This window comes from Stenella coeruleoalba, assembly GCF_951394435.1.
Source record: "Stenella coeruleoalba genome assembly, chromosome: 5".
Taxonomy (NCBI): Eukaryota; Metazoa; Chordata; class Mammalia; order Artiodactyla; family Delphinidae; genus Stenella; species Stenella coeruleoalba.
The window spans coordinates 76,997,977-77,024,850 of NC_137150.1; the positions used below are offsets into that span (position 1 = coordinate 76,997,977).

A 26,874-nucleotide genomic window follows, 5' to 3' on the forward strand; every position below is an offset into this window, starting at 1 on the left:
TCAGACAGAGAAAGACAAATATCATATGATATCACTTAGATGTGGAACATAAAGAAATGATACAAACGAACTTATTTACGAAACAGGAATAGCATCACAGACTTGGAAAACAAACTTATGGTTACGAAAGGGGAAAGGTGGAAGGGAGGGATAAATTAGGAGTTTGGGATTAATATATACACACTACTATATATAAAATAGATAATCAACAAGGACCTGCTGTATAGCACAAGGAACTCTCCTCAATATTCTATAATAACCTAAATGGGAAAAAAATCTGATAAAGAACAGAGGTATGTATAACTGAATCATTTTGTTGTATACCTGAAACTAACACAACATTGTAAATCAACTAGACTCCAATATAAAGTAAAAAAATTTTAAATATATATACTAAATAAAAAATAAAGTGTACAATTCAGTAGTTTTTTCTATATACACAAAGTTATGTACTGATCACTACTACAGTATTTAATTATATAAATGAAATCACACAATATGTGGCCTTTTTAACTGGCTTCTTTCACTTAGCATGTTTTCAAAGTTTGTCCATGTTGTAGCATTTATCAGTACTTGATTTTTTGAAAATATTTATTTATTTATTTCATTTATTTATTTATTCATTTATTTGGCTGTGTCTGGTCTTAGTTGCCACACATGGGATCTTCACTGCAGCATGCAGTATCTTTCATTGTGGCGCACGTGCTTCTCTCTAGTTGTGGCGCACAGGCTCTAGAGCACACAGGCTCAGTAGTTGCGGGGCATGCGCTTAGTTGCCCCACGGCACATGGGATCTTAGTTCCCTGACCAGGGATTGAACCCGCATTCCTTGCATCAGAAGGCGAATTCTTAACCACTGGACCACCAGGGAAGTACTCAGTACTTGATTTTTTTAACTGATAAATTTTATCCCATTTCATGGATATCCAAAATTTTGTTTATACATTAGTCAGTTGATGGACATTTAAGTGGTTTTCACTTTTTGGTTATTATGAATAATGCTGATATGGACATTTGTGTACAAGCTTTTGAGTAAACATCTATTTTAATTTCTTTGGGGCATATAGTAAGAGGTGAAAGTACTGGGTCATATGGCAACTCCACAGAATTACTTGTTTGAGAAACTTCAAGACTCTTTTCCAAGTGTTTACATTTTACATTTCCATCAGCAATGTATGAGGGGTCCAATCTCTCTACATCCTGCCTTGTTTTTTTGTTGTTGTTAATTAAAAAGCCATCCTAGTGGGTGTGACATGGTAGCTCACTGTGGTTGTAGAGAAGCGAAATTTGCCACCCCAAAATGTCTTCTTTGGCATGTGGATTATTTTAGCTGAAAACAATCAAGGCCCAGAAGACTCAGGAAGAAACTTTAGCCTTCCCCTAATTTCCTAAAAAAAATGTAGATAGAGGGTCTATTCCAGGAAGAGAGCTATCATCAGAGATATCTGTAAAGAATATGGGCTAAGTGTGGTGGTGGAAACAGCCTGGACATCAGAGTCCACCCTGTTTCCCATTGTCTCTGCATGGCCCAGCAAACATTTATTTACCAAACATTTGCTATTCCATCTCCATGTCAATTGCCTTCCTCCCCTTTGAAGTTTCAAACCCCTAATTCCAACATCCTCTTTGTCTTTACCTGAAGATGGTATTTAAGGTGAGGGTTTCAGCCATTTCAGCAAATTACTCAGTTTTCCAGGGTCTCTCTCATGTATACATGTTAGTTAATGTCAACTCATTATGTCTCATGTCAACTTAATTCTTAGACCAGCCACAAGAACCGAGAAGGGTAGAGGAAAATTTCTTCCTTCCCAACATAGTCTTGATTTGTATTTCCCTACTGGGTAAAGAGGATGAGGATATTTTCACATGTTTATTGGCTCTTTGCATATCTTCTCTGGAGAAATGTTCATTCAGCTTCTTTGTTCATTTCTTAACTTGGTTGTCTTTTTGTTATCGGGTTATAAGCATTCTTATATATTCTAAATACAAGTTCCTTGTCTGATATACGATTTGTAAATATTTTCTCCACTTCGCAGGTTGTCTTTTCATGATGTTGATGACATCCTTTATTTTTATTTTTTTTGCGGTAGGTGGGCCTCTCACTGCTGTGGCCTCTCCCATTGTAGAGCATAGGCTCCGGAGGCCCAGGCTCAGCAGCCATGGCTCACAGGCCCAGCCGCTCCGCAGCATGCGGGATCCTCCCAGACTGGGGCACGAACCCACGTCCCCTGCATCAGCAAGCAGACTCTCAACCGCTGCGCCACCAGGGAAGCCCTATTTATTTATTTTTGACTGTGCTGGTTCTTGTTGCAGCACGTGGGCTTAGTTGCAGCACGTGGGTTTCTTAGTTGTGGCATGCATGTGGGATCTAGTTCCCTGACCAGGCATGGAACCTGGGCCCCCTGCACTGGGAGCGTGGATTCTTACCCACTGGACCACCAGGGAAGTCCTGATGATGTCCTTTATTTATTTATTTTTATAAATTTATTTTTTTATTTTTGGCTGCGTTGGGTCTTCGTTGCTGCGTGCAGGCTTTCCTAGTTGCGACGAGCAGGGGTTACTCTTCATTGCGGTGTGCAGGCTTCTCGTTGTGGTGGCTTCTCTTGTTGCAAAGCAAGGGCTCTAGGTGTGTGGGCTTCAGCAGTTGCGGCACGCAGGCTCAGTAGTTGTGGCTCACGGGCTCTAGAGCAAAGGCTCAGTAGTTGTGGTGCATGGGCTTAGTTGCTCCGTGGCATGTGGGATCTCCCCGGACCAGGGCTTGAACCCATGTCCCCTGCATTGGCAGGCGGATTCTTAACCACTGTGCCACTAGGGAAGTCCCTGATGATGTCCTTTAAATATATAAATTTTTAATTTTGATGAAGTCCAGCTTATCCATTTTTTCTTCTGTTGCTTGAGCTTTTGGTGTCATATACAAGGTTACAAAGGTTTACTCCTATGTTATCTTCTAAGAACGTTACAGTTTTAGCTTTAACATTTAGATCTGTCATCCATTTTCAGTTAATATTGGTATATTATGTGTGGAAGGAATCCAACTTCATTTTTTTGCATATGGATATCCAATTCTCCCAGCACCATTTGTTGAAAAGACTATTCTTTCCCCTGTTGAATTGTTTTGACACAATATAGAAAATCATTTGTCCATAAATATGAGGGTTTATTTCCAGACTCTCAATTCTATTCCCAATGCTCTGTATTCCCCAATATTCTTTGTTGTGTTTTGCCACAGAAGTCTATGTTCTATGTTAGCTTAGTATTCCACTAATAACTGGACAGAGACTTCCTTAAATGCCTTGCACCAATAAGTTTGCCTGCCTTTGCTGGAGGGATATGTGTGCATTTGGGGGCATGCTCTGGGGTGGGTGAGAAAGAAGCTGTTCGAATTGTATTAGCTCTGAGTCAGGTTAATAAAAAAAAAAGGCAAGCCCTGTGAGTGAGCATTTCCATGGAACTGCCACACAGGCCAAATAGTAACAGTCCTCTGGGGCTAGGGGTTTGGGGGAGCTCCAAATCCATTCTGCCTTCTTCAGTGTCTGCTAGGTTTTTAGAGCTACTGCAATTTTGAGGTATTAGTTTTCAAGGCTACTGTGAAGCCAAGAGGAAACAGGAATCAGTTAAAACTCCATTAGCCTTGTTGCCCTTACCATGAAGTCATTTTCTTCGACAAATGCCACACAGACTGTCACAAGCCTCTGGTTATTTCCTAGAGTTCTGAAAAAGTTGATTTTAAGACTTTATAGTAATGTTTTCATTGCTTTTTATAGGAGTGAATTTTCAGAGGTCCAAACTCTGACATACCTTAAGTTAGAACCTCTACTTGTATCAAGATTTGTGGTTGTCTGCAGTCTGATTTCTTTCTTAAAAGGCCTCATTTATTTCAGTTTTCTAGGCAGGTAGTCCCAGAAAGCTTTGCCTGGGTCTGAGTAACCACACCACCAGTGCCACCTAGTGACAGTAAGTATACACTGTAAGAAAAGTAGATATATTATAACTGATCTCGGCTTGTTTTAAATGTATAATAGGTAATGTAGTATTTACTTCACCAGGGCTGATTTGAGGGTTAAATGGAAAACAAGTGTGAGAGCATTTGGCAAGATGCTTGAAACACAGCAGGCACTCTAAGCGTTAAGTTCGTTTCTTGAAATATTACTTAAAGCACTAATCCTCAAAACATTTCCAGAGCACTTCAATTTTACCCCTTGGTCAGTATTTCTGATCAAGGTAATTTTATACAGTTATCAGGGCATGAAGAAATTCTATGAACCTCTTCAAAAGTTTTCCATAGCTCTAAGGATTAAAACAAGTATTCAATGCTGTGACTCTCAAACTTCAGTATGCATCAGAACCACCAGAATGGCTTGTTAAAATGCAAATCACTAGGCACACCTACCTCCAGTTTTGGAATCAACAATTCTGGGTTGAAGGTTGGGAATTTGCATTTCTAACAAGATCTTAGGTGAAGCTGCTACTGCTGGTTTGAAACTACACTTTGAGAACCACTGTGTTTGGGTTTTTTTTTTTAAAAAAAAAACTGTGGTAAAATACATATAACACAAAATTTACCATTCTAACCATTTTTAAGTGTACAGGGCTGTGGCATTAAGTACATTCACATTGTTGTGCCACCATCACCACCATCCATCTCGACTTTTTCATCTTCCCCAGAGAACCACTGGTTTAACGTGACCTATAAATCCCCATCTCACACCATCCTGTCCCATTGCCTTCTGGCAGGTGCTGAGACAGAAAGCAACAAAGTTAACTGGCAGTGAGCTCTACTGTCTAAAGAGGAAACAGAAAAAGAATCAATATTTATCTCCCTAGGTACTGTCCTTCCCCATCCCTCTTAATTAGAACAGAGGCAGTTTAGGAGAATAAAAGACAAGCTGCCTCTCAGCTCAGTTTGGGTAATAATGATAAAGCAAAAATGTTGCCATGTACCCCTACTTACTGTCAGTCACACAAATGCACGTTTGGAGATATTTATTCATTCAACAAATACTACTTGTCAGGTATTGTTCCAGGCAGTATAAAAAACAGATAAAAATCTATGCCAGCTGAACTTACATTCTACTAGAGGAAGGGGGAAAAATATACATATATACGTATATATATGTATATATATAGTTAGATAGTAAATTCCAGAGAGAAAAAATAAACAATGGGGAGTGACAGTGTTTCTGTGCTTGGAATGTGGTGTGTGTGTGAAATTTTAGATAGGGAAGTAGAAGTTCTCTTTGAGAATGCTACTTTTGAAGGAAGTGAGGGGGCTAGTATGCAGGTATCTGGTGGAAGGGTATTTCAATCACAAACAACAGTAAGTGCAAAGGCCCTAAGGGACACAAAGAGGAGGCCAGCATGGCTAGAACAGAGGAATAATGAAAAGAGAAGCAGTACTTGAGGTCACAGACATACCTGGGGGTGGAGGTGAGGAATGGGACTTAAAGGCATGACAGGTTTACCTAGATCAGAAAATATCTCCCAACTTTTCTTACTACAACTTCATACTGGAGGCCAGGAATTTGTACCTCCTTAAGGTATAAACGGTTATTAAAACATAAACAAACATGATATTATACACATTAGAAATAACAAACCATTGTAAAAAAAAAATTTTAAAACCCGACATCACTAAAAAATATATATATATATGAAGTCTTGATGTGATTTCGGTCTTCATTTTGCAATTACAAAAAAATTAAAGCATAAAAAAGTTTTAGTATCATTATTTTTTTAACATCTTTATTGGAGTATAATTGCTTTACAATGGTTAGTTTCTGCTTTATAACAAAGTGAATCAGTTATACATATACATATGTTCCCATATCTCTTCCCTCTTGCATCTCCCTCCCTCCCACCCTCCCTATCCCACCCCTCTAGGTGGTCACAAACCACCGAGCTGATCTCCCTGTGCCATGCGGCTGCTTCCCACTAGCTATCTATTTTACGTTTGGGAGTGTATATATGTCCATGCCACTCTCTCACTTTGTCACAGCTTACCCTTCCCCCTCCCCTAGTATCATTATTAAGACCACTTTTCTAACTCAAAGAGATAGAATATATTGCCCCAGACATCCAAGCCCAAAATTTTCCATCCTCTGGTGGATCACAATTAAAAACAAACAAAAAAACCAAAAGAAAACCAGCCCTTAAAGGGCTGTTAAACCCAGAGGGTTAAACCATCTGGCTACACTTGCAGCCTGTCCCTGGCTGACCAGTTCTGTGTCCCCAAAGCCTTAGCAAGAAGTCAAGATGAAGCCTCACTATGCCCGTAAGGCTCTGACTGGCAAATGGCTAGTTAATCTTAAGAATAGAAATCCTTAAGCTCTAGTGTGCAACAGAATCACCCAAAGGACTCGTAACACACACTAGTGGACCCCATTTGCAGAGTTTCTGATTCAGTAAGTATAGGTGGAGCCTGAGAATTTGCACTTCCAACAATTTCCCAGGTGATGCCAGTACTGTTGGTCTGGGGGCTCACAATTTGTAAATCTGTGCCTTAGAGTTATTACTGCTGGCTGGAGGCTCTAGTGGGTCAGTCTCGAGGCTGATTCAAGTACTGCCTTCTGCCCTGTTGTCCCTTCCTTCCCATTCTTTCCAACCCATGATGGACAGTGCAGAGTGGTGGGGATGCTTTTTTTCTCAGAATCATTCAAGACTCTCCTGGAGATAACCATCAGTGACGTTACCTGGAACATGACCAATCTCTGGGAACCAGTGATGATAAATGAAGGTTCAATGAATGCTGGTGAGGAGGCTTTTAGAAGATTATCTAAGTTATTGTTTCTTAACCTGTGTGAAGATCAGCTGCCAGGTTTGTTGCACGTATGTTGCTAGTTATGAAGTCTGCCAATGATCTGCTTAAAAATGAAATCATGGCATTTGTCAAAACCCCTAAAACTACATCACAGAGAGCTTTAATATATGCAAATTTTATAATATCAACCAGGGTGTTGGATCATTCCCAGGATGGAAAGCAGACTGTGACAAATGTATCTAATTGTATTAGAAATAATGTGTGGTCTAACCTTATAAACTTCAAGGTGGGAAAAAAGGAGCTGACCTAAGTAACTTTGGAAAATATTGTTTTGACTGGAAACTGTAAGACTAAAGACAAAGAGAAATGTACTTTAGTTGGCAAATTTGTTTCTTACAGGAGTACTGGTTAACAATTCTGAAACTACTTTATAAGTATATACTAGGATTGAACAAGTAAGTAACTAAATGGTAGATAATGAGAGCCAGGTTTCTCACTGTCAAAGAAAGAAGTTCCAAAAGCAAGGGTGGAAGGCTAGAATGAATGTGGTGCTGGGTCAGAGTCAGAAAACTCAGTATGTGCACCTTTAGTTTTCAATATATACATGTGTGTATACATATAGAAAGATGATATGAGACAGAGACATAATTATGTGTATACACATGGTTTAGTATACACACATGTATTTTCCAGCTCTACCCACTGGGAAGGCCCGGAATCAGTGACACTTGAGTAGCAACAAGCACACTCATTGCCAGATCCTGGTGTCTAAATACCATTATCCAATGAAAGGAACCAGGGCTCCTTGGAGAAAACTGGCTGATTCTATGTTGGGGCAGAGAAAATACAAGATGAGTCTGGAACATCCATCCTGTAGTGCCAGAAAGTAAGGAAGTGTCCAAAAAACAAAATGATGAGGGCCTGTAAAGGGACACAGAAGCTGATCTGATAAAGCCTAAACTGGCATAATCTGAACAACAAAATAAATAAGAGTAATAGATTATAACAAGGTAAAAAATATGAGTCCATCAATAAAAAATAAAATGAGTCCAGTAATAAATCATGTGGATATTATATACTGTCTAATATGACATGATGAGAAGGGCACTTTACCTCTGTGCTATTTATTCTTCCCCCAAACCCATAACCCTAGTCTTACCATGAGAAAGCATCAAACAAAACCTAATTGAGGGACATCCTACAAAATATCTGACCAGTATTCCTCAAAATTGCCAAGATCATGAAAATCAAAGAATATGAAACCATCACAGATCAGCAAAGACTAAGGAGACATGACAACTAAATGCAATGTGGTATCCTGGATTGGATCCTGGAACACAAAATGGACAACAGTAGAATAACTGGAGAGAACTAAATGAAGTTTGTCCTTTAGTTGATAGCAAAGTATCATTGTTAATTTCTTAGTATTGACAAATGTACTGTGGGTTATGTAAGATGATGACATTAGGGTTAACTGGGTGAGGGGTACACAGAACTCTGTACTATCTTTGCGACTTTTCTGTAAATTAAAATTATTCTAAATAAGAATATTTTTAAACATGTGTATTAATTACATCTTATTGTTTTTTACTTTATACGTAGTTTATGAAATTTTTATATTTACTTGATATTTAATATTTTAAAAATTGGAGAGGATTTGATGTTATCTCTATAAAAATGTCACTCTCACTCATTTGTACTCCAATATGTTTTTGTAATGGGATAGAAAAGGAAAGAAATGGGGTATAGTAGGAAATGTGCCCAATTCAGGGTAGACCAAAGATATCCAGGTGAAGGTCATCTGCCTAGTGCACCTTGGTGGAAATGAGATGAGAAAATTACACACGATACATATCTTGTTACACCTTGCTGTTCTCAAATGTTGTTGCCATCACCTGTGAGCTTGTTAGAAATGCAGACTTTCAGCTCCCACCCCAGACCTACAGAATTTGAATCTGTATTTTTAATGAGATATCCAACTGATTCATATGAACATTAAATTTCAAGAATCAAATAGCTACATTCATTCAATAGCTGATGAGTACACACTGTGTGCCAGACATAGGAAAACCAATACCACACACTCTAAAGTCTAGAACAGTGCTATTCGGCCTCAGCTGGGAGCTTCCTGGAAATGCTAATTCTCAGACCCCACCCCAAACCTTCAGAATCTAGAAAAATGTCTTTACAAGCCCTTCACATGATGCTTATGCATACTAAAGTTTGAGAAGCACTACTCTAAAAAGATGGACTTCGAACTCTGTATACTGGAATCACCACAGAAAAACAAAAACCCAACACACAGGGCCATCTCACACCAATTAAATCCCAATTTCTGTGACGAGGACTCTGGCATTAGTATTTTTTAGAAAGATTTTCTAAGTGATTCTAATGTGCTGCCATGTTTGAGAATTGCTGCTTTTTAGCACAACCAGCTAGAGCCCCTGTTGAACATAGGCTACATGAATGACCAGGGCACACCTGCAGAGCTAAATACCTATGTCTCTGGCTGCATTCAAAATCCCTCTTTTTGATGAAATAATGCCACTTGCAGCAATGTTGATCAACTTAGAGATTATCATATTAAGTGAAGTAAATCAGACAAAGAAAGACAAATATCATATTACATCACTTATATGTGGAATCTAAAAAATGATACAAATGAATTTATTTACAAAACAGAAACAGACTCACAGACATAGAAAACAAACTTATGGTTACCAAAGGAAAAAGGGTGGAGAAGGGATAAATCAGGAGTTTGGGATTAACAGATACACACTATCATATATAAAAAAGAGAAATAGCAAGGACCTACTGTATAGCACAGGGAAGTATATTCCATATCTTGTAATAACCTAAAATGGAAAACAATATGAAAAAGAATATAAATATGTACAACTGAATCACTTTGCTGTATACCTGAAACTAACACATTGTAAATCAACCATAAACCAATAAAAAAAAATGCTCTTATAAAAGATGTTATTAAAATTTCAGGGCTTCCCTGGTGGCGCAGTGGTCGAGAGTCCGCCTGCCGATGCAGGGGACGCGGGTTCGTGCCCCGGTCCGGGAAGATCCCACATGCCACGGAGCAGCTAGGCCCGTGAGCCACGGCCGCTGAGCCTGCGCGTCGGGAGCCTGTGCTCCGCAACGGGAGAGGCCACGACAGTGAGAGGCCCATGTACCGAAAAAAAACCCCCCAAAAAAACAAAAAAAAACTTTTTGATACCTGTATAACATCAAATGGATATAACCTGAATTTAATCATTCCCTATGGCTGGATTTATTTCCCATTTTTCACTATTACAAATAATATTTCAATGAATAGTTTTCTACATAAATCTTTAATGGCATTTCTGGTTATTTTCTTATATAGAATCCTGGTAGTGGAGGGCTAAAGGATATGATGGTTAAAGGACATGAACCCTTTTAAGATTCATTTTTCTTCTTTAATATTTTAATTTTATTGGAGTATAGCTGATTTACAATGTTGTGTTAGTTTCAGGTGTACAGCAAAATGATTCAGTTATACATATACAAATATACATTCTTTTTTAGATTCTTTTCTCATATAGGTTATCACAGAATATTGGGTAGAGTTCTCTGTGCTATACAGTAGGTCCTTGCTGGTTATCTATCTTATATATAGTAATTGTGTTCATCCCAAGCTCCTGATTTATCCCTCCCCACCATATTTCCCTTTGGTAATCATAAGTTTGTTGTCAATATCTATAAGTCTGCTTCTGTTTTGTAAATAAGTTCATTTGTATCTTTTATAAATTAGTTTCCACATATGAGTGATATCATATGATATTTGCCTTTCTCTCTCTGACTTACTTCACTTAGTATGATAATCTCTAGGTCCAATCTTAAGATTCTTAAAATATATAAAAAACTGCTTTCCAGAAAGGCTGAATCAATTTATACATCTACGGGTAGTTGATGAGAATTCCTGACTTATTACACCACAGTGGTACTGAGGGCCCACTATCTCAAACAAAACATTCACTTGCTCTCAACAGCTCCTATAAATAAAATACTACCTCCTTCCTTTCATAGTGGAAGTGACTGAATAAGTGGCATGTATTTACTACCTTGACCCCATCACCCACACGATAACTACAATGTTTCTTCCCTCACTCATTTTACTAAAATTGCTGTAAATTAGTGATCTCTTTCTAGTCATATGAATATGTCTTTTAGAATCTTTTCATTAGCTCATCTGACTCTCCTCTTCCCATCTTTGTGGCCATTTGACTCTAATGATCTCATCCTTCTACAAGGACTCAGTCCTCCCTTACATTACACCACCACGTTTTCTCCCTTCATCTCCGACCTCTGTGATCTACCTTCTTTAATATCCTCTGCCACTTCCTATTGCTTACACTACGTCAGGCCTCCAAGGTTCAGTTTTTGCCTCTGTCCCGCACTGCTCTCAGGGAGGACTCCTCCATTCTGTTTTAATAATCAGCTCTACACTGATGGCTCCCATATATTTCCCTAACTTTACCCCTCCTTTGTCCTCAGGTCTGTGACTGAGGTTCCATCCTCATCTATAACTCAATGCCACCTCCCACTCAATAGTGCACCATCCTCTCTGCCAAATCAGTAAGCCTTCCCAACTTTCTTATCTCTGACAACGGAGTAGCACTCCTTCAGTCCTCCATGCTCAAAAACTTCAGTCTTTATGTCTTCCTTAAATTACTCTGTCTGAAAGTCATACTAACAGTTTCTTCAAAATACTTCCTAGATACATTCTCTTTTCGTCATTCTCATCATCACTTCACCTACGGATTACTGTAATATTTTCACAGGTAGCGGGTATTCATGCTGTATGCAGCGACCATGTTAATTTTCCAAAAAATATTTTTTAATGACTTCTTCTTGAAGGTTTCCTTTTTGTCCAAATTCATCTGGTTCAAACCCTTGAAGGCCAAACTGCATCTCCTATTAGTACCTCCTGAAATCCAAGATAATCCTCTCTCCTTACTGCCCTTTCTCCCCCCACACCCTCTGCAGACTCATTACTACCCCCACCTTTGCTCGTGTCACTCTCCCACCCCTTCTGTTTCAATGGAACCTTCAGTAGATAATCCTAACTTACACTACTTTTCCTTTCTCTGAATTCTTTTTTTTTCCCAAGGGAAAAATGCATTTTATTTAATGACCAAGTACACCAATACAGACACATACATTTATATATATGTATACCTATGTGTGTGTACACATATATGACTAAAACAATATTTACTCTTACCATTTGGGATGAATTGTAAAATTTTCTGTTCTATGTACTTTCATTAAAAAAAATGGGGGTTGCAACTTGAGTCAACACTAAGAAAATGAGGATGAAGTGGTAAAAATATTTAAGGTCAGATTATGCTCTCAGAGGCTACATGGTTTAGGGAAAAGAACCCTCAATCTCTGAATTCTTAAAACCAGTGGTATGCTGGCTCTTGGGAGGGGGGTGGTGGGTAAAAGCCCTGATTTGTAGTGTTTGCCAATAACCCTCACCATGGCAGATCTCAAGCTACCAGTGTAACATGACTACCTGTGAAACTGGAAAGTGATATGCACAAAGCCAGGAGGAACCAGCTTCAGGACACAAGAGCAGCATTTAAAATCTGTTCTGCAGGGCTTTCCTGGTGGCACAGTGGTTGAGAGTCCGCCTGCCGATGTAGGGGACATGGGTTCGTGCCCCGGTCTGGGAAGATCCCACATGCTGTGGAGCGGCTGGGCTCGTGAGCCATGGCCACTGAGCCTGCGCGTCCAGAGCCTGTGCTCCGCAACGGGAGAAGCCACAGCAGTGAGAGGCCGGCGTACCGAAAAAAAAAAAATCTGTTCTGCAATCTAGAACTTAATATATACTGTCTTGTATAAGCTCTCCAGGTGTATTATATAGGTCTGCTTATTCATTGCAATAAACTTTATTAGCCCTAGGAAGAGTGGCAGTCCACTCATTCCAGAGGTTTCATAGTGAACAGGGCACACAGTGTTTGCTCAGTAAAAACCTGTTGGCAAGACCTGGAGGGAGTGATAAGCAAAGCCAAAGACTGGAGGCATAAAATGGTAAAAATGGGCATGTACTCATTTAGGGCTGATTAGTAAGAACAAACAAAAAGTACAATGAAGGAGCAGAATGTAGTAGAAATAAAATCAGAATGGGAACCAGGAGATATTCCCAGCTTTGTAATTGTGTGACCCTTAGCAAGTCAATTTCCTTCCTGGGCCTTAAGTTTCCTCATCTGTAAACTTAGGGTACTACATGACTACATGACTTTTACGTTATCCATTGATTCTAATGCTCTAGGATGTGGGTAAAACTGACAAGGAGAATGCCCATGGCTCACTGCATTGATAAAATAACAATAATAAATTCATTTAAAAATCTGCTGTTAAGTCAAAGGAGTTTAGGCAGTAAATCTTTTCTGAAGGTGTGAAGAAACATTCTTATAAGACCATTCCATTCCTTTGATCTAATAATTATTATATAGAAAGTAATAATTATAAAAAACAATTATTTTATTAAAAATAATAAAATATTAAAAACAATTATTCCAAAAAGTATCTATTGCCTATCTATTATGAGCTGGACACTGGTAAGTGCTGAAGATTTAGTAAAAACAAAACAGACCCCATCTTTACCCTCATGGAACCCACAGTAGTGTGGATCAATAGCCATTTAGTTCCAAATCATCATAAAAGTGCTTTTTAGCTTAGCACAGATTGCTCTGAGTAATGGATGGAAGCTATGGATCCTCTCTTCCCCAAACAGGCATATAATCATAAAAATGTGAATGCAATTTCAGAGGTTCACAGAACCTCTCATCTGTGAAGAACCAAAGAACCGAGAACCAAGAACCAAAAGTTAACAACCCTGACCTATTTCTACAGGTACATCTACAAAACAGTAAACAAATTCAAGATCGTAAAAGCCTACATTCTGTTTGTTAAGGGAGTATAGCAAAAGATTTCCAACAGAAACAATTAAAAATAAGGGTCCATCATTTAAAGGATTAAGCCTTGGGTTTTTGAAATTTCATTCACCTAAAGTACCTTCTTCCAAATAATATTCTGGATAAATGACATATGCCTAGATTATGTTTCTATCTGATCTACCATTCCTTTAGTAAAGTTGCCAGTTAAATCGTTCTTACTTGAAAACTATTTGCATATGAATGACTGCTTCCATTTCACAAGTAAATCTGCATTTCATGACTCTTCCATTTCACACCAAGGAGACCCTATTAGCTATGACAAATACATGTACACGTATATCTGAACAAGCAGTCTGAACAAAGCAAAGAGTACAGTTCCAGAATTAGAGGGCACTGACTCATCTCCTGACTCTAACATTTTATGGCGGATCAACCTGGGACAAGTCATCCAACCCTCGGACCCATGTTTTACAGATGACCCATGTTCATCTGTAAAATGGAGAGGAGACGATAAGACTTACCTAAGAGGGCTACTATGAGAAATCAATCAATCAAGTAAAACAATGTAGGTCAAAGTATTTAGAAATAAAATGGGCAAAAGTGGGTGAAGGAGCAAATTGCTTGAAGTTGCTCACAAAACATCAGACATTCAGAGATCCTTTGGGAAGAGTTGCTCATATAACATCCTTAGTGGATCTATCTGGAGTAAAATAAATTGTTCTTAAATTGCTCAAGGAATTTTGTTTTGACTGACTGCCCAATGGTAAAGTTCTTAAACGTCAAAAGTTTGGAGAGAGGCTTTGGAATCCTTATAGTACATAAATATATTCTCAAGGCAAGAAGATGAATTACTTACAAACACTCAGTCTTGGTTCTGTAGTCAAAGTCCCTTTTACAGGGTTTTTTTTTTTACAGAGCAATGATTCTTTCACTCATCTTGCTGAAAAGGTTAACAGGATGTGTACAAAAGATTTTAGGGGAATTAGTTCATGTAAACTGAACAAATCAATGAAATCAATCTCTTTTAGCAGAAAGGGTATTTGTTTTAAAGGAAGTAAATAATATTCAGCATGAGACATGTTTTCCAGTCCATTCTCCACTGAAATGCAAAATAAGAAATGTCAAGGAGGGCTTCCCTCGTGGCGCGGTGGTTGCGAGTCCACCTGCCGATGCAGGGGACATGGGTTCGTGCCGCGGTCTGGGAAGATCCCACATGCCGCGGAGTGGCTGGGCCCGTGAGCCATGGCTGCTGAGCCTGCACGTCCGGAGCCTGTGCTCCGCGACGGGAGAGGCCCGCGTAACGCAAAAAAAAAAAAAAAAAAAAGAAAGAAATGTCAAGGATAACTTTTTTTTTTTTTACATTATTTCATTTACATTTACAATGTACATTTGCATTATCTCAATAGTCAAGTTTAGGGCGATTCTTCTGGTAAAATCCGAATTAAACAACGTTTTGGTACTAAGGAATCAATCATTACACCTTATCAAAGTTCATAAAGGTAACCAAAAGTGTGATTTGCCCTGGTGCCTAGAAAACAGCCAAGAGGCAAACACTGATTTCTCAGCCCCTACTAAGCAAAGGCTCTACTGGTTCCCCAAGAAGGCAAATTAAACCCCGACTCCAAATAGTCACTACACAAATGTCTACAAGGGAAACAAACCACAGATCCTGCATTTACATAACACTTTCCTCCAAGAAATTTAAAGCACTTTATTGTAGAATTATTTAAAAGAAGTGTACCCCCCCATTTTAGGAAAACAATTACTGTTATTCTGGGAGACCATACATCCCTTGCCTAATCAGATAACAAATAGGTAGGAAACCCTAGACTCAAAATTTTCTCTGAGAGATAAACTCTAGAGATGGTGGGGGTGGGAGTGGCGGGGAGGGGGAGGCTCAAGACTCGTGGAAAGCTGAATGAATCAGGCAATGGGGTAGTTTTAGGGATGGGAAGCGCATTAAGAACTGAGCTCACAGGGGCTGGGGGTCGGAAAAGTGATCCGGGAGCAAAACGGCTCGTTAAGTTGGTGGCAGCTGGTTGGATGCAGAGGGTCACTCTCGGCTAGCCCGCAGTGTCTTGCTTACCAGTTGCTCGCTGATCCCTTGCTCTCTCCCCCTATTACTACCCTGCGGTTGGATTCCGAACTACCTCAGGGGAAAGCGTAATGGAACAGAGCAACTACCATGCCTGAGGAGGCTGCAGGCTTCCTCCACCCACAGCGGCCGAGCTGGCTTCCCGCCCACCCTCTGTCCGACCCGCGTCTCACCAGCCGCCAGGCGCAGGCCGCGGAGGCTCCCCATGGCCGCCTACTCCGCCGACCAACACAGTGCCGCAAGGCCGGTGGCGCGGGTAAGCTGAAGGTCGCCGAGCGCAGCGAACTCAGAGACCAGAGCAGGACTCTGGGGAGGGGCTTGTGGGAGGTGAGGGCAGAGCGAACGGGTCATGAGTGACGTCCGGGCGATGGGCGGGGCCTACTAGAAGCGTGGAGCGTGTGGGTCGTGCTTGGCGCTCAGACTGTGCGGGCAGCGTGCCCTACCCAGCCACGTCTCTGTTGGCGCCGCGTCTTGGAAGCGGCCGCAAAACTGCTGTCTTGGAGTCTTGGTTTCGAGGGCCTTTGCAATGGCCTTCTCTGCACCTAGGAAAGCATCCGTTTAAAATAGAAGAGAAGTGGGGCTTCCCTGGTGGCGCAGTGGTTGAGCGTCCGCCTGTTGATGCTAGGGGACAGGGGTTCGTGACCCGGTCCGCGAAAATCCCACGTACTGCGGAGCAGCAAGGCCCGTGAGCCATGGCCGCTGAGCCTGCGCGTCCGGAGCCTGTGCTCCGCAATGGGAGAAGCCACAACAGTGAGAGGCCCGCGTACCAAAAAAAACAAAAAAGAAGAAAAGTAATATGCTTACTAAGTAGGACTTTTGTTACCTGTAGACCCCGAAATCACACTGCCTAGATAAATCAGTATTTCAGTACACTTTTTTCAGTATTTTCAATGAATGTGTACATGCCTTTTTCAAAACTGCGTAATTGGGTTCTTAGTGACCAGTGGCCTTCATCTCTTGGTTGGCTTTAGGGAGTATCTCTCAGGCTACCTGAGAAATTCACATGTATGCTTCCTATGTTGGTTTCTATTTGCCTATTTTTATAAAACTAAACATTTTATTATTTCCACACCTAAACACCTTATTCAAACCTTAACCCCCACTGCCATCAATGTCTTTTCTTCACATTTCTTGGTGGGCGCAAATTCTTAACAAAAGCCCCTCTGATCAAGGGTCGGGACGGGAGGGTTAAGAAAAACCTCACTTCTACTTGAGAGTTCCTTCTCGAACCACCTTGTTGGTGCGACCAGGAAACTGTTTCCCCTTTTGTTAAGTAAATGGGATTGGAGTAAAACGATCCCTTCAAGTTCTGACATTCTTCGATCTATGCACCTGGGCCAGTTCCAGGAGGACATGTTAAAAGCACAGGAGTGAAAAGAAGGATAGCAGCATTACGCGTTTACATGTGGGCGAGGCTAAGGGGAAAAGACAAACCTTGAGCTCAGCTTTCTTGCTGAGATTCCTCTCAATATTTTTTGTTAGGCGGTGCCGCGGACACCTTTGCTTCGCGATGATTGGCTCGCGGCGGGGGCCTCGTGTGTGTCCAATATGGCGGCGCCCAGTGGCGGTGTGAACTGTGAGGAGTTCGCCGAGTTCCAGGTGACGGGGTTTTCCTCACGCGGCAGGCGTGACCTTCCTTTTGTCCCCGGACCCTGTTCCCTATTCTGGCCTGGGAGGGAGTGCGGACCAGTTGTGGCAAAAGCGGATATTTCAAAACTCCGTTTTCGAGACATTGGAGGTCATAGGGGCGCGGGCTTGGCCTTAGGGAGCGAGGCTGCTGCCTTGGGGTCATGGCTCTCCCAGGCCTTGAGTAACTGCACCCAGAAACTCCAGTGGTTCCTCGGTGGCAAAGCCGAGTCCGGCCGGGTGGGTAAGGATTGCAACAACCATTTAGCCATTCTCTGAACTCAGTTCTTAGTCTCTGTCATTCCCCTCCTGTTTAAAGCTGAGTATTTATAGGAGAGAAGAAAGTGAAGGAAAGCTTATTTACTTGATAAAACAAAAAAAATTGTACGAGTTTCACTATTTTGATGGGTCAGAACGTTTGGAGGTTTGAAGGGTCGATTAATCCTAGTACCTGCGCTGGTTCTCTGCCTTCCCAACCATTAGAGAAAATGTAACATTTAAGAAAAAGGTTATGTCTTTTATATATTCAAACACCAGAGGTCTAGGGCTGATTATTAACCCACGAATTAAAAAACAGGGGGTCTGGATTTTGACGAAGTTTTAATGAAAGTTATCTGTTCCAATGTAAGCATAAGTGCTGCTGTCTTGATAAGAGTGTGGAATTTAAAAATAATGAAAAATGTATTTTTAACTAAAGATAATGAAAAATCATTTCACGTATCACTGACCTCTGTAGTAAGCTGTGTGCTTGCATCCGTTTTTAGGGAGTGATATTCTTGAAGATAATCTCAACAGATTGAATTATTTGACAAACATCATTTGGTCAAAGAAGTTTCTGTGGAGTCTTTCCAGCATTATATACACCCTTTTCACCACTTCAGCTGCGCAGATTAGATCAGCACAACAGCAGCAGACTTCAAATGTGATCAAAGTGCCTAACAAATACAAATATTTGTAAAAATCTTAAATAAGGTAGAAAAAAGACTGTTGGATTCTAAGGTTAACCAGCCCATTTGTGGCCTTGGTCTTGTCACGTTAGTCCTGTGATTTAACTTGGGTTAATGAGCTCAGATAATTGAGCTATGATAGCCTTAAAGTTTATCTGAAAGCACCCTGGTTAGGGAGTTGGTTGTTCTGGGTTCTAGTACTACTTCTGCCATTAACAGCTTTGGGACCTTGAGCTAATCACCTGACCCCTTCCATAATTAACTTTTGAATCTGTAAAATAAGATTATGTTAAATAACATTTAAAATGCCTTCCATCTCTATAATTATTTAAATCTCTAAAATCAAATTTCAAAGGATCTCTTTGAGTTGTTGAAACATTCAACAGTGCTTAAAGAACACTTTCATTTTCTTTTGGAAGTTCAGATGAGATGTTGTAAGTGGGCAAAAGCTAAACTGTCTTGCAGAACCATTTTATTCACAGAGATAATGTAAATTAAAAAGTCATAAAATGAATCTCATTAGTGAAACCTGGAGAAGTTTTTAGATTGTTTCTCTAGGACTTTTCCAAATGTGTGGTTTATAATGGAGAATACCCTGGGTTAAAAGTCAGAAGATCAGGTTTTCCAGAGCTGGCCTTGGCATATCATTTAACCTCATTGTGAATGAGTATAAGAACATTTGCCCTTACTGCTTCAGAGGCATACAAATGTAAAAAAAAAAAATATATCTGAAAATAAAATTTTAGTATAACATTTTCATTTAAATGAATTTTGTAAAATTATAAACTGTAGTTAACTGGCACACTCACAAATTATTAATCAAAGTTTATGTTTTTTAGAGCTGTGAAACCGTTACATTTTGTATGTAGGTACCTTATATGTGAAAAGCACTGCACTGAATACTGTGGAAGAGAAACAGAAAATTGTGTACTTTTTATTATAAAGATTTAGTTACTTTTTCCCCAGAATTTTATTATGAAGATGTTGAAACACTGTAGAAAGTTCAAAGAATTTTACAATGAATACTCATGTACCCACTGTGTAGATTCTACAGTGATTCACTATATTTACTAAATCACATTACCATCCCTCAATCTATCCGTCAATCCACCTTTTTTATTTTTAATTTTTGATGCATTTCAAAGTAAGTTGCTACCTCATCACTGTATCCTCATATGACCTCTGTGTGCACACAGAGGGAGAGAGATCTCTGGTGTCTCTTCCTCTTACAATGACACCAGTTCTATGGGATTAGTGTCCCACCCTTATGACCTCATTTAACCTTAATTACCTCCCTAAAGGCCCTGTCTCCAAAAACAGTCACACTGGGTGTTAGGGCTTCAACATACGAAATTGGGGGCAGGAGGGGGGCCAAGGGGGGACACTGTTCAGTCCATAACAGAAACCTGCTAGATATCAGGCACTTGGAGAGACTGAGTGGGCAGGATATAAAACAAGGAACTCAAGCAGAGATATAAAACGTGTAGAGGATATTTAGAATATGAACACAATGCTGTAACAGTTCAGAGAGAATTAAGTCAATAGATGGGAATTGAGTTGTACCAGAGGTAGACAGAACCAGGGGAATTCTAGGTAGAAGGAATAGTATATAGGCAGAAAGTTTTATATATTGGGGGGGGGAAGTAGCAAATTGCTGGAATTCAGAATTTGCACAGGAGCACATTGGGATTACACAAAAGATTGGAACCAGGTTATGAAAGGCCTTGAATGCCAAGTGTGAGGTTAGGGAGTCAGTGAGCAGAGGCGGTGAATTGATCAAAAATGTTTTAGGAAGATTTATTACCACACCCACAGTCTTTGTTAGCGCCCTATCATTTTTGCAATTAGCTTTGCTGTAGCTCTTATCTTCAGTCATTCCTTTCTCTAATATATCTCCCTTTCAAAATGCTATGGCTTCATACCGTTATCTTCTAAATTTTAGGATCTGAACCATGCATCTAATTTCAGGATTATACGACTAAGTCTAAACTACTTAACATGACATACAAGTCCTTTTAAAATCCAATCCCAAAGTGCCTCTGCTTAGTTAACTCTCACCACTGCCCGTATTCATACATACTTCTCTCTCCCCAACCCCTGCCACTTCCAATGTACATTTGAACTCTGCTGTCCAGCCACATAGGCCTACTTTTCCCTGAACACATGATGTTTTGTCATTTCTGTGTGCTTTTTTCCACTTAACACCCTGAAATCCCTTCTTCCTGACTCTATCTGAGACCCAGTTCATATATCACCTGAGCAAAATCAACTAAGTATTCCTAGAATGTTTAAGTCTTGGTATTTCTGGTAAGAATATTTATTTATTTACACACAATTGATTCTGAGTTGTTTGGTAATTAGGTACAGACTAAATAGACTATTTTCTAGCATCAGTGATGGTATCTTTTGCAGCATACCTAGCTGCTCCCTGTTCCCTTGCCTGGGAGTGCAGAGGACCGCACAGGACTCTGGCAGTTGTAGGCAAGTCTGTATTTTTGGCTTGGGGGAAGCACAGTGTGAGCATTGTTATGAAAATGGAGTTTGAGGAGCCAGAAAGAGAACCATTGAATGGGATCTACTTCTGGGTACCTTCAGGCAGAGAGTGAGGAGAAGAAAGGTTAAGAAATTTCAGATCATTCTGTGGAGTACATTTTAATTTTACTGTCAAGTAATAGACCTTTTACCACCCCCCCGTGTACTCTAAAAGCTTCCCAAAATAATAAAAAGAATTTATCTAAGGAGTAACCTTAGGAATATAGTATAATTGCAGGGGCAGTAGAAAATTTTCTCCACCCCTCCCTGCTGCTAGATATGGTCAGTCCTTCAGTACTGAAATTGCCTTCCAAGAGGGTGAGATTTTCACCCCACAGTTAAAGGTAATACATAAAATGCAATTCCAAGGTAAGTGCCTGAATAACTTTAAAGGGTTAGCCTAAAGTTAAAAATTCATGATATATCAGAATTTCTTGTTGTTTTGAGGAGAAAGAAAGGAGAAGCTGGAGGCACTACAAAGTTTGGAGAGTTATCTTCTGCTGTTCTTTGACACTTAGAAGCTGATTAGGGTTCCAGCTCCTATACAAAGATGTAGTCTTCAGAGAGCCACTGAACTGTGTATATTTCTGTATTATCTCTGTGGACTTGTGTTCCAGTTTGTTGTATGCTATCTGCTCAGTGGTGTCTTCTTTATATTTTCTTGGTGAATTTGTGAGAGAGAGGGTATGCCATTGGAACAAAGTATCAGGTAGGTAGTTAGTAATTCCTTATGAATGATACGTATAGTTTAATGGCAGCACTTATGTGCCTGTATTAACCTTCATCTGCTCTCAGTCTGTGAGGATACCCAAGCTTTTCTCTAGACCCCCTTGGAGTTGCCTTAAGAGCTCTGGCACCTTTTGTACTGTAAAGATATTTGTGCCTAGTGAGGTAGTTTATAGTTCTTTTCCTTCTCCTTTTGCAATTTTGAAAGAAATTCCTTCCTGAGCCTTACCCCTTTTCCCCCCTTATCTTTAGCTTTCCTAGTATCTTTTCTGTGATAGTTAAAAGTAGCTTACAGTTCTCAGCAATTCCTGAACAAGTGCACTATCAGTTTGTCATTATATTATCTTGAATTCAACACTGTCCAGTAGAGCTTTCTGTGATGGTGGAAACTTGTGCTGTCCAATATGGTAGCCACTAGCAGTATGTGGCTCTTGAGCACTTGAAATGTAGCTCGTGCAATTGAACAATTTTGATTAAAATAACCTCATTTTATTTAGAGGTTAGATTAGATAGAGGTTATATAGATAGCTGGTGACTTTCATATTAAAAGCCAAGCTCTAGATCATATATTGATGATTCTTTAGCACACAGAGAACACATATACTTGAAAATTCACATTTGTAAGACTGAAATTGTTTGATTTATTACCTAGTTAATGCCAGTAAATTCCCATTGCTGTAAGGAACTTAACAGTATGTCCAGATTGTTTTATTGGAGGGAAAATTGGCTGTATTGCTAATGATCAGATTCAAAACTAGTTAAAGTTCAAAGTAAATCAAAACTCTAGGAAATGATAAAACCTTTCACCTGCATCAGTCTTCTAACTAACCTCTTTGCATCTACTCTTGTTTCTCTCTAATCCATTTTCCACACTTTAATTCTTTAACTTAGGCAATCATTTCAGAATACAAATCAGATCATGTAACTCCACTGTATTTAACCACTTCATTGGTTCCCTATTGCTTTCAGGAAAAAGACTAAAATCCTATAACATGATCTGTAATGGTGGACCTCATTTTACACCATGCTTTCTCTTATTCTCTGTACTTAAGCCACATTAACTTTTCAGTCCATTAAACACTCTATTTAAATGACTCTTGTGAAATCACCCATAGTTTCCATCCTGCTAAATCTAAAAAGTTAATTTCTGTCCACATCTTTATTGACTTCCTAGTAACATTCAACACAGTTGACCGTTTCCTTCTTGAAACCTTTCTTCTTCTGACTTCTGTGACATCTCAGTCTTTCTCCTGTAGTTTTAGATGCTAGAGTTCCTTCTTGATCATTAACCCCCTTTATTCCCTACAGTCTCCCTCAGTGATCTCTTCTTGTTTCATGGCTTTAAAAACATTAATTTGGGGAATTCCCTGGCAGTCCAGTTGTTAGGACTCCAAGCTCTCACTGCTGAGGGTCCAGGTTCAATCCCTGGTCAGGGAACTAAGATCCCGCAAGCCGTGCAGCATGCATGCATGCATAAATAAATAAATAAAATTTGTTAATATAAATTCAGCCCAGTTCAGTGTCAGACTGGTATATTCAACTTTCTGCTTAACTTTTTTACTCATATCTAACAGGCATCTCAAACTTCACATGTCCAAAACAGAATTTTTTAAAAAAACTTTTTATTATGCAAAATTTGAAATTTTACAAAAGGAGAGAGAGTACCATGAATCCCTGTGTACTCATCTTTCAGTTCCAACAATCAGTTCATGGCCACTCTTGTTTCATTTATATACTACCATTTTCCCCATCCTAACCAGATTATTTTGAAGCACATCCCAGGTAGATCTTTTGTTCTGTAAATATTTCAGTCTTTATTTCTAAAAGATTACAATTTTAAACAATACCAGTGTCGCAAACAATTAACAATAATCCTAAATGTAAAATATCCTCTGAGTCAGAATAGGATCTTGATCTTCCCACTCCTTCCAAATCTTTTCCTCTCCCAGTCTCTCCCCACCATTAATTAATGACTCTACCATCCATTCGGTTGCTCAGGTCTCAATCCTAAGCGTCATTCTGTTTTCTTTTCTTATCCCCCAACACCAATTCATCAGCAAGTCCTATCAGCTCTCTCTTCAAAATATATCCTGAATCCAACTTCTTCTCCCTGATTCCACTGCTACCTCTTTGTCTCTTGCCTAGACCACCAGAGTAGTCTGCTGAATGATCACCCTGTTTCCATTCTCCACATAGCAGTCGAAGTTATCTTTTAAAAAATTAATCGTTATATCATTCCCTTGCCTAAAACCCTGTTTCCTTTAGGAAAAAACCCTTTAATTGTTTCTGTTGTCTCTACTGTCCTTTATTTTCTCCTCAAATCTGATCTCACCTAATACCACTCTTTCCCTTATTCACTTCCAGCCCACTTGCCGCCTTTAGTTCTTCAAACATCCCCAAGTTTGTTCTTGCCTCTTAATTTTTGACTTGTTCCCCCAGATGTCCTTTTAGTTGGCTTATTTATATCACTCAGATCTCAGCTCAAATGTTATGTCCTGGAGAGGCCTTCCTTGATCTCCCTATCTAAAGTATTAGCCCCTCAGCCCCACCTAGTCATTCTTCATCCCATTACCAGTTTTCTTTTTTGTAGTACTTTTCAGTACTGAAATTATCTCATTTATTGGGGTACTTGTTTATTGTCTCTCTCCCCCTCTGAGAATTTTGCTCCATAAGAGCAAGGGCCTTTTCTATTTTATTCACCATTATAGCCCTGGTGTTTAGAATGGTGCCTAACCATTAGACATTAGTAAGTATTTTTTGAATGAAGAGTGAGTTAATGAATCAACTCTGTGGTCTCTCTAATTGCTGCATATGTTTAAAGAAGAAAGATTGCTGAGGACTCTCAGTCAAGGAAAGCTTTATCTAAAAGGTATAATGTAAACCTTGGCCTCAGGATCAGTTCGATTTAGAGAGAGGGAAAGACAAGAGGGATTTTAAAGGTTTTTTTTTTGGTTTTGTTTTAATAGGCAAGTTGTAGGAGGTAAAGTTGGCAAGGAAGGTCCCTGTTTGCTACTTACCTATTTTTTGACTCTAAATAGTACTGCCGCTGTTTGTTTGAAATTTGCCACTTACTGACATTATATATTCTCTACTGTACATAAAACATTATTTAAAATTGTGGTTGCTTAGTGAATATGTTAAGATTATCCCCTAAGAATTCCAGTTTACAGAGAATCTTGATACTATTGACAAAAATAGAAAGATACAAGAAGAGGGGATAAGATAGTGAAGTTGGTTTTAGATCTGATGTTTGCCTGTTTTTATTAGTCTAAGTTATGAGCCTTCTACAAGCTGTTTTGCTTCTAGATTGGGTTCTAGAAAAGGGCATTAAATTACTAATTAAAGACTAATAGCCTGGTAGGAATAGAATCTAGGCTGCAGACAGACTGAATGGCCTAAATGGTTATTATAATTGGAAACGCCTAGCTGTTAATTATGAGGGAAATGGTCAAATAAGTTGTGATACCTCTACAGAACAGAATATTTATGCACCTATTAAAAATGTCTTCAAGGTAACAAGGGCAGAATGCTCATAATTCCATAAAGTAAAAACTTTTAAATGTTATACAGTACCTCAATTTGATAAAAATATTTGCAGATATGTATAGAAAAAACTGAACACAACATTGTAAAGCAACCATACTCCAATAAAAATTAATTTAAAAATATGGATGATTCTATTTTCTTTAAATTTTTTCCTAAATTTTCCAAAATGATTGTGTAATACTTTAATCATAATAAAAGTTTATTTTAACAAATGGATGATACAGCATAGGGAATATAGCCAATATTTTTTTAATAACTTTAAATTTAGTATAATCTATAAAAATACTGAATCATTACATTGTATGTTTGAAATTAATATAATATTGTAAATCAACTATAATTCAATAAAAAAGAACGGTAACTATAACTAATTCACAATCATGTGATTAAATAATGTATGCAAATCACACTCCTGCCAATTTTCAGATTAAAATCTGTCTTTTTTTTTTTTTTTTTTTTTTTTTTTTGTGGTACGCGGGCCTCTCACTGCTGTGGCCTCTCCCGTTGCGGAGCACAGGCTCCAGATGCACAGTCGCAGCAGCCATGGCTCACGGGCCCAGCCGCTCCGTGGCATGTGGGATCTTCCCGGACCAGGGCACGAACCGGTGTCCCCTGCATCGGCAGGTGGACTCTCAACCACTGCACCACCAGGGAAGCCCAAAATCTGTCATTTTTAATATGACCAAAAAAAAATGGATGAAAGGAATGAAGAAGCTGATTTCAGTGATGGATTTAAGTTTGTCAAAGAAATAGGTTCATATGTTGAACGAAGTAGAGGATCAAGCAAAGATGCTTTTAATACACATTAATATTAAATGTTAACTTCCTGGATGTTTTCATTAAGTATAGTCCTAGTATTATACACTTCTGTTTTCTTAATGATTTTTCTGTGATTGTGTTTTGTTTTGTTTTGTGGGGCCAGGGTGAGGTAAGGGTGGATTAAAAGAGAAAGAAAGGGGTATACTACTAGAAACCTTTTCTAGAGTTTATATCATCTGCAGACAGAAGGTAGCTGATGCCCAGCCTTTGTCTAGTGACAAGTGAAAAGAAGTACCCTAATCAAAATGTGGGGAGAAGGGACTATGCTGTGTTGGTATACTCATCAGGGTCTTTCTAAGATCCCTGCCCTTTTGGTATTATTTTTATTTTGATTGGGTTTTGAGAGTTGGAGCCTCTTTTAGAGGAGAGAGATCCTTGGGAAATGTGAACTTGGGTAACTGAGAAAAGGTAAAACTACTTGTTCTATGAACAAGAAAGCCACAAAGAGATTTGATTTCTTTTCTAGCAGTATACTTTATTTTTGTTACAAAAATAATACACAATCGTAGTAAAAAACTAAGAAAAAGCCTGAAAGGAAAAAAAGCTTGAAAGGATATAGATTAACATCTGCACGTTAATCACTGCTGATAGTTTCTTGTGTATCTTTCTAGAAAATTTCTGTCTAGCACCACATTTTAGAATGATAGACAAAGAGGGAACAGAGCAAGCAATGAAGCTGGGTTGTTTTGGACAAGTTGGGGTAATCAAATTCAGTAGAATCCTTTATTGGCTGTATGCTGGAGATGGAAAGAACACAGTGTTTGCTAAGCACCGTGCCGGAACATGGGGTTTACAAATGAATGAAACCATGTTTACACTTAAGATGATCACAGTGGGACCAAGGAAAGAGTTGTGCCAATTGTTAGAATTACTATTACATAACCTACC

At 39.3% G+C, this 26,874-nt stretch overlaps 2 protein-coding genes across 5 annotated transcripts in view; one reads left to right on the forward strand and one right to left on the reverse strand.

Moving 5' to 3' along the window:
• The window catches only part of FAM162A (family with sequence similarity 162 member A), a 37,241-nt gene extending 21,140 nt beyond the window's left edge, over positions 1 to 16,101 (reverse strand). The window contains exon 1 of the mRNA XM_079923410.1: positions 15,964 to 16,101. Within this exon, the coding sequence (XP_079779536.1) occupies positions 15,964 to 15,997 (34 nt within the window). The 5' untranslated portion in view covers positions 15,998 to 16,101. The remainder of the gene's footprint in view (positions 1 to 15,963) is intronic.
• Positions 16,043 to 26,874, forward strand: part of MIX23 (mitochondrial matrix import factor 23) — a 39,886-nt gene continuing 29,054 nt past the window's right edge. For 3 of the 4 annotated variants that reach the window (XR_013828599.1, XM_079923405.1, XM_079923406.1), the window contains exons 1-2: positions 16,043 to 16,046; positions 17,273 to 17,389. Coding sequence is in view for 2 of the 4 variants with exons in the window: in XM_079923405.1 (XP_079779531.1) it covers positions 17,339 to 17,389 (51 nt within the window). In the remaining 2 variants the exon portion in view is untranslated. Of the gene's footprint in view, positions 16,047 to 17,272; positions 17,390 to 18,211; positions 18,389 to 26,874 lie in introns of those variants that run through there. The other variant, XR_013828600.1, reaches the window with a different exon arrangement.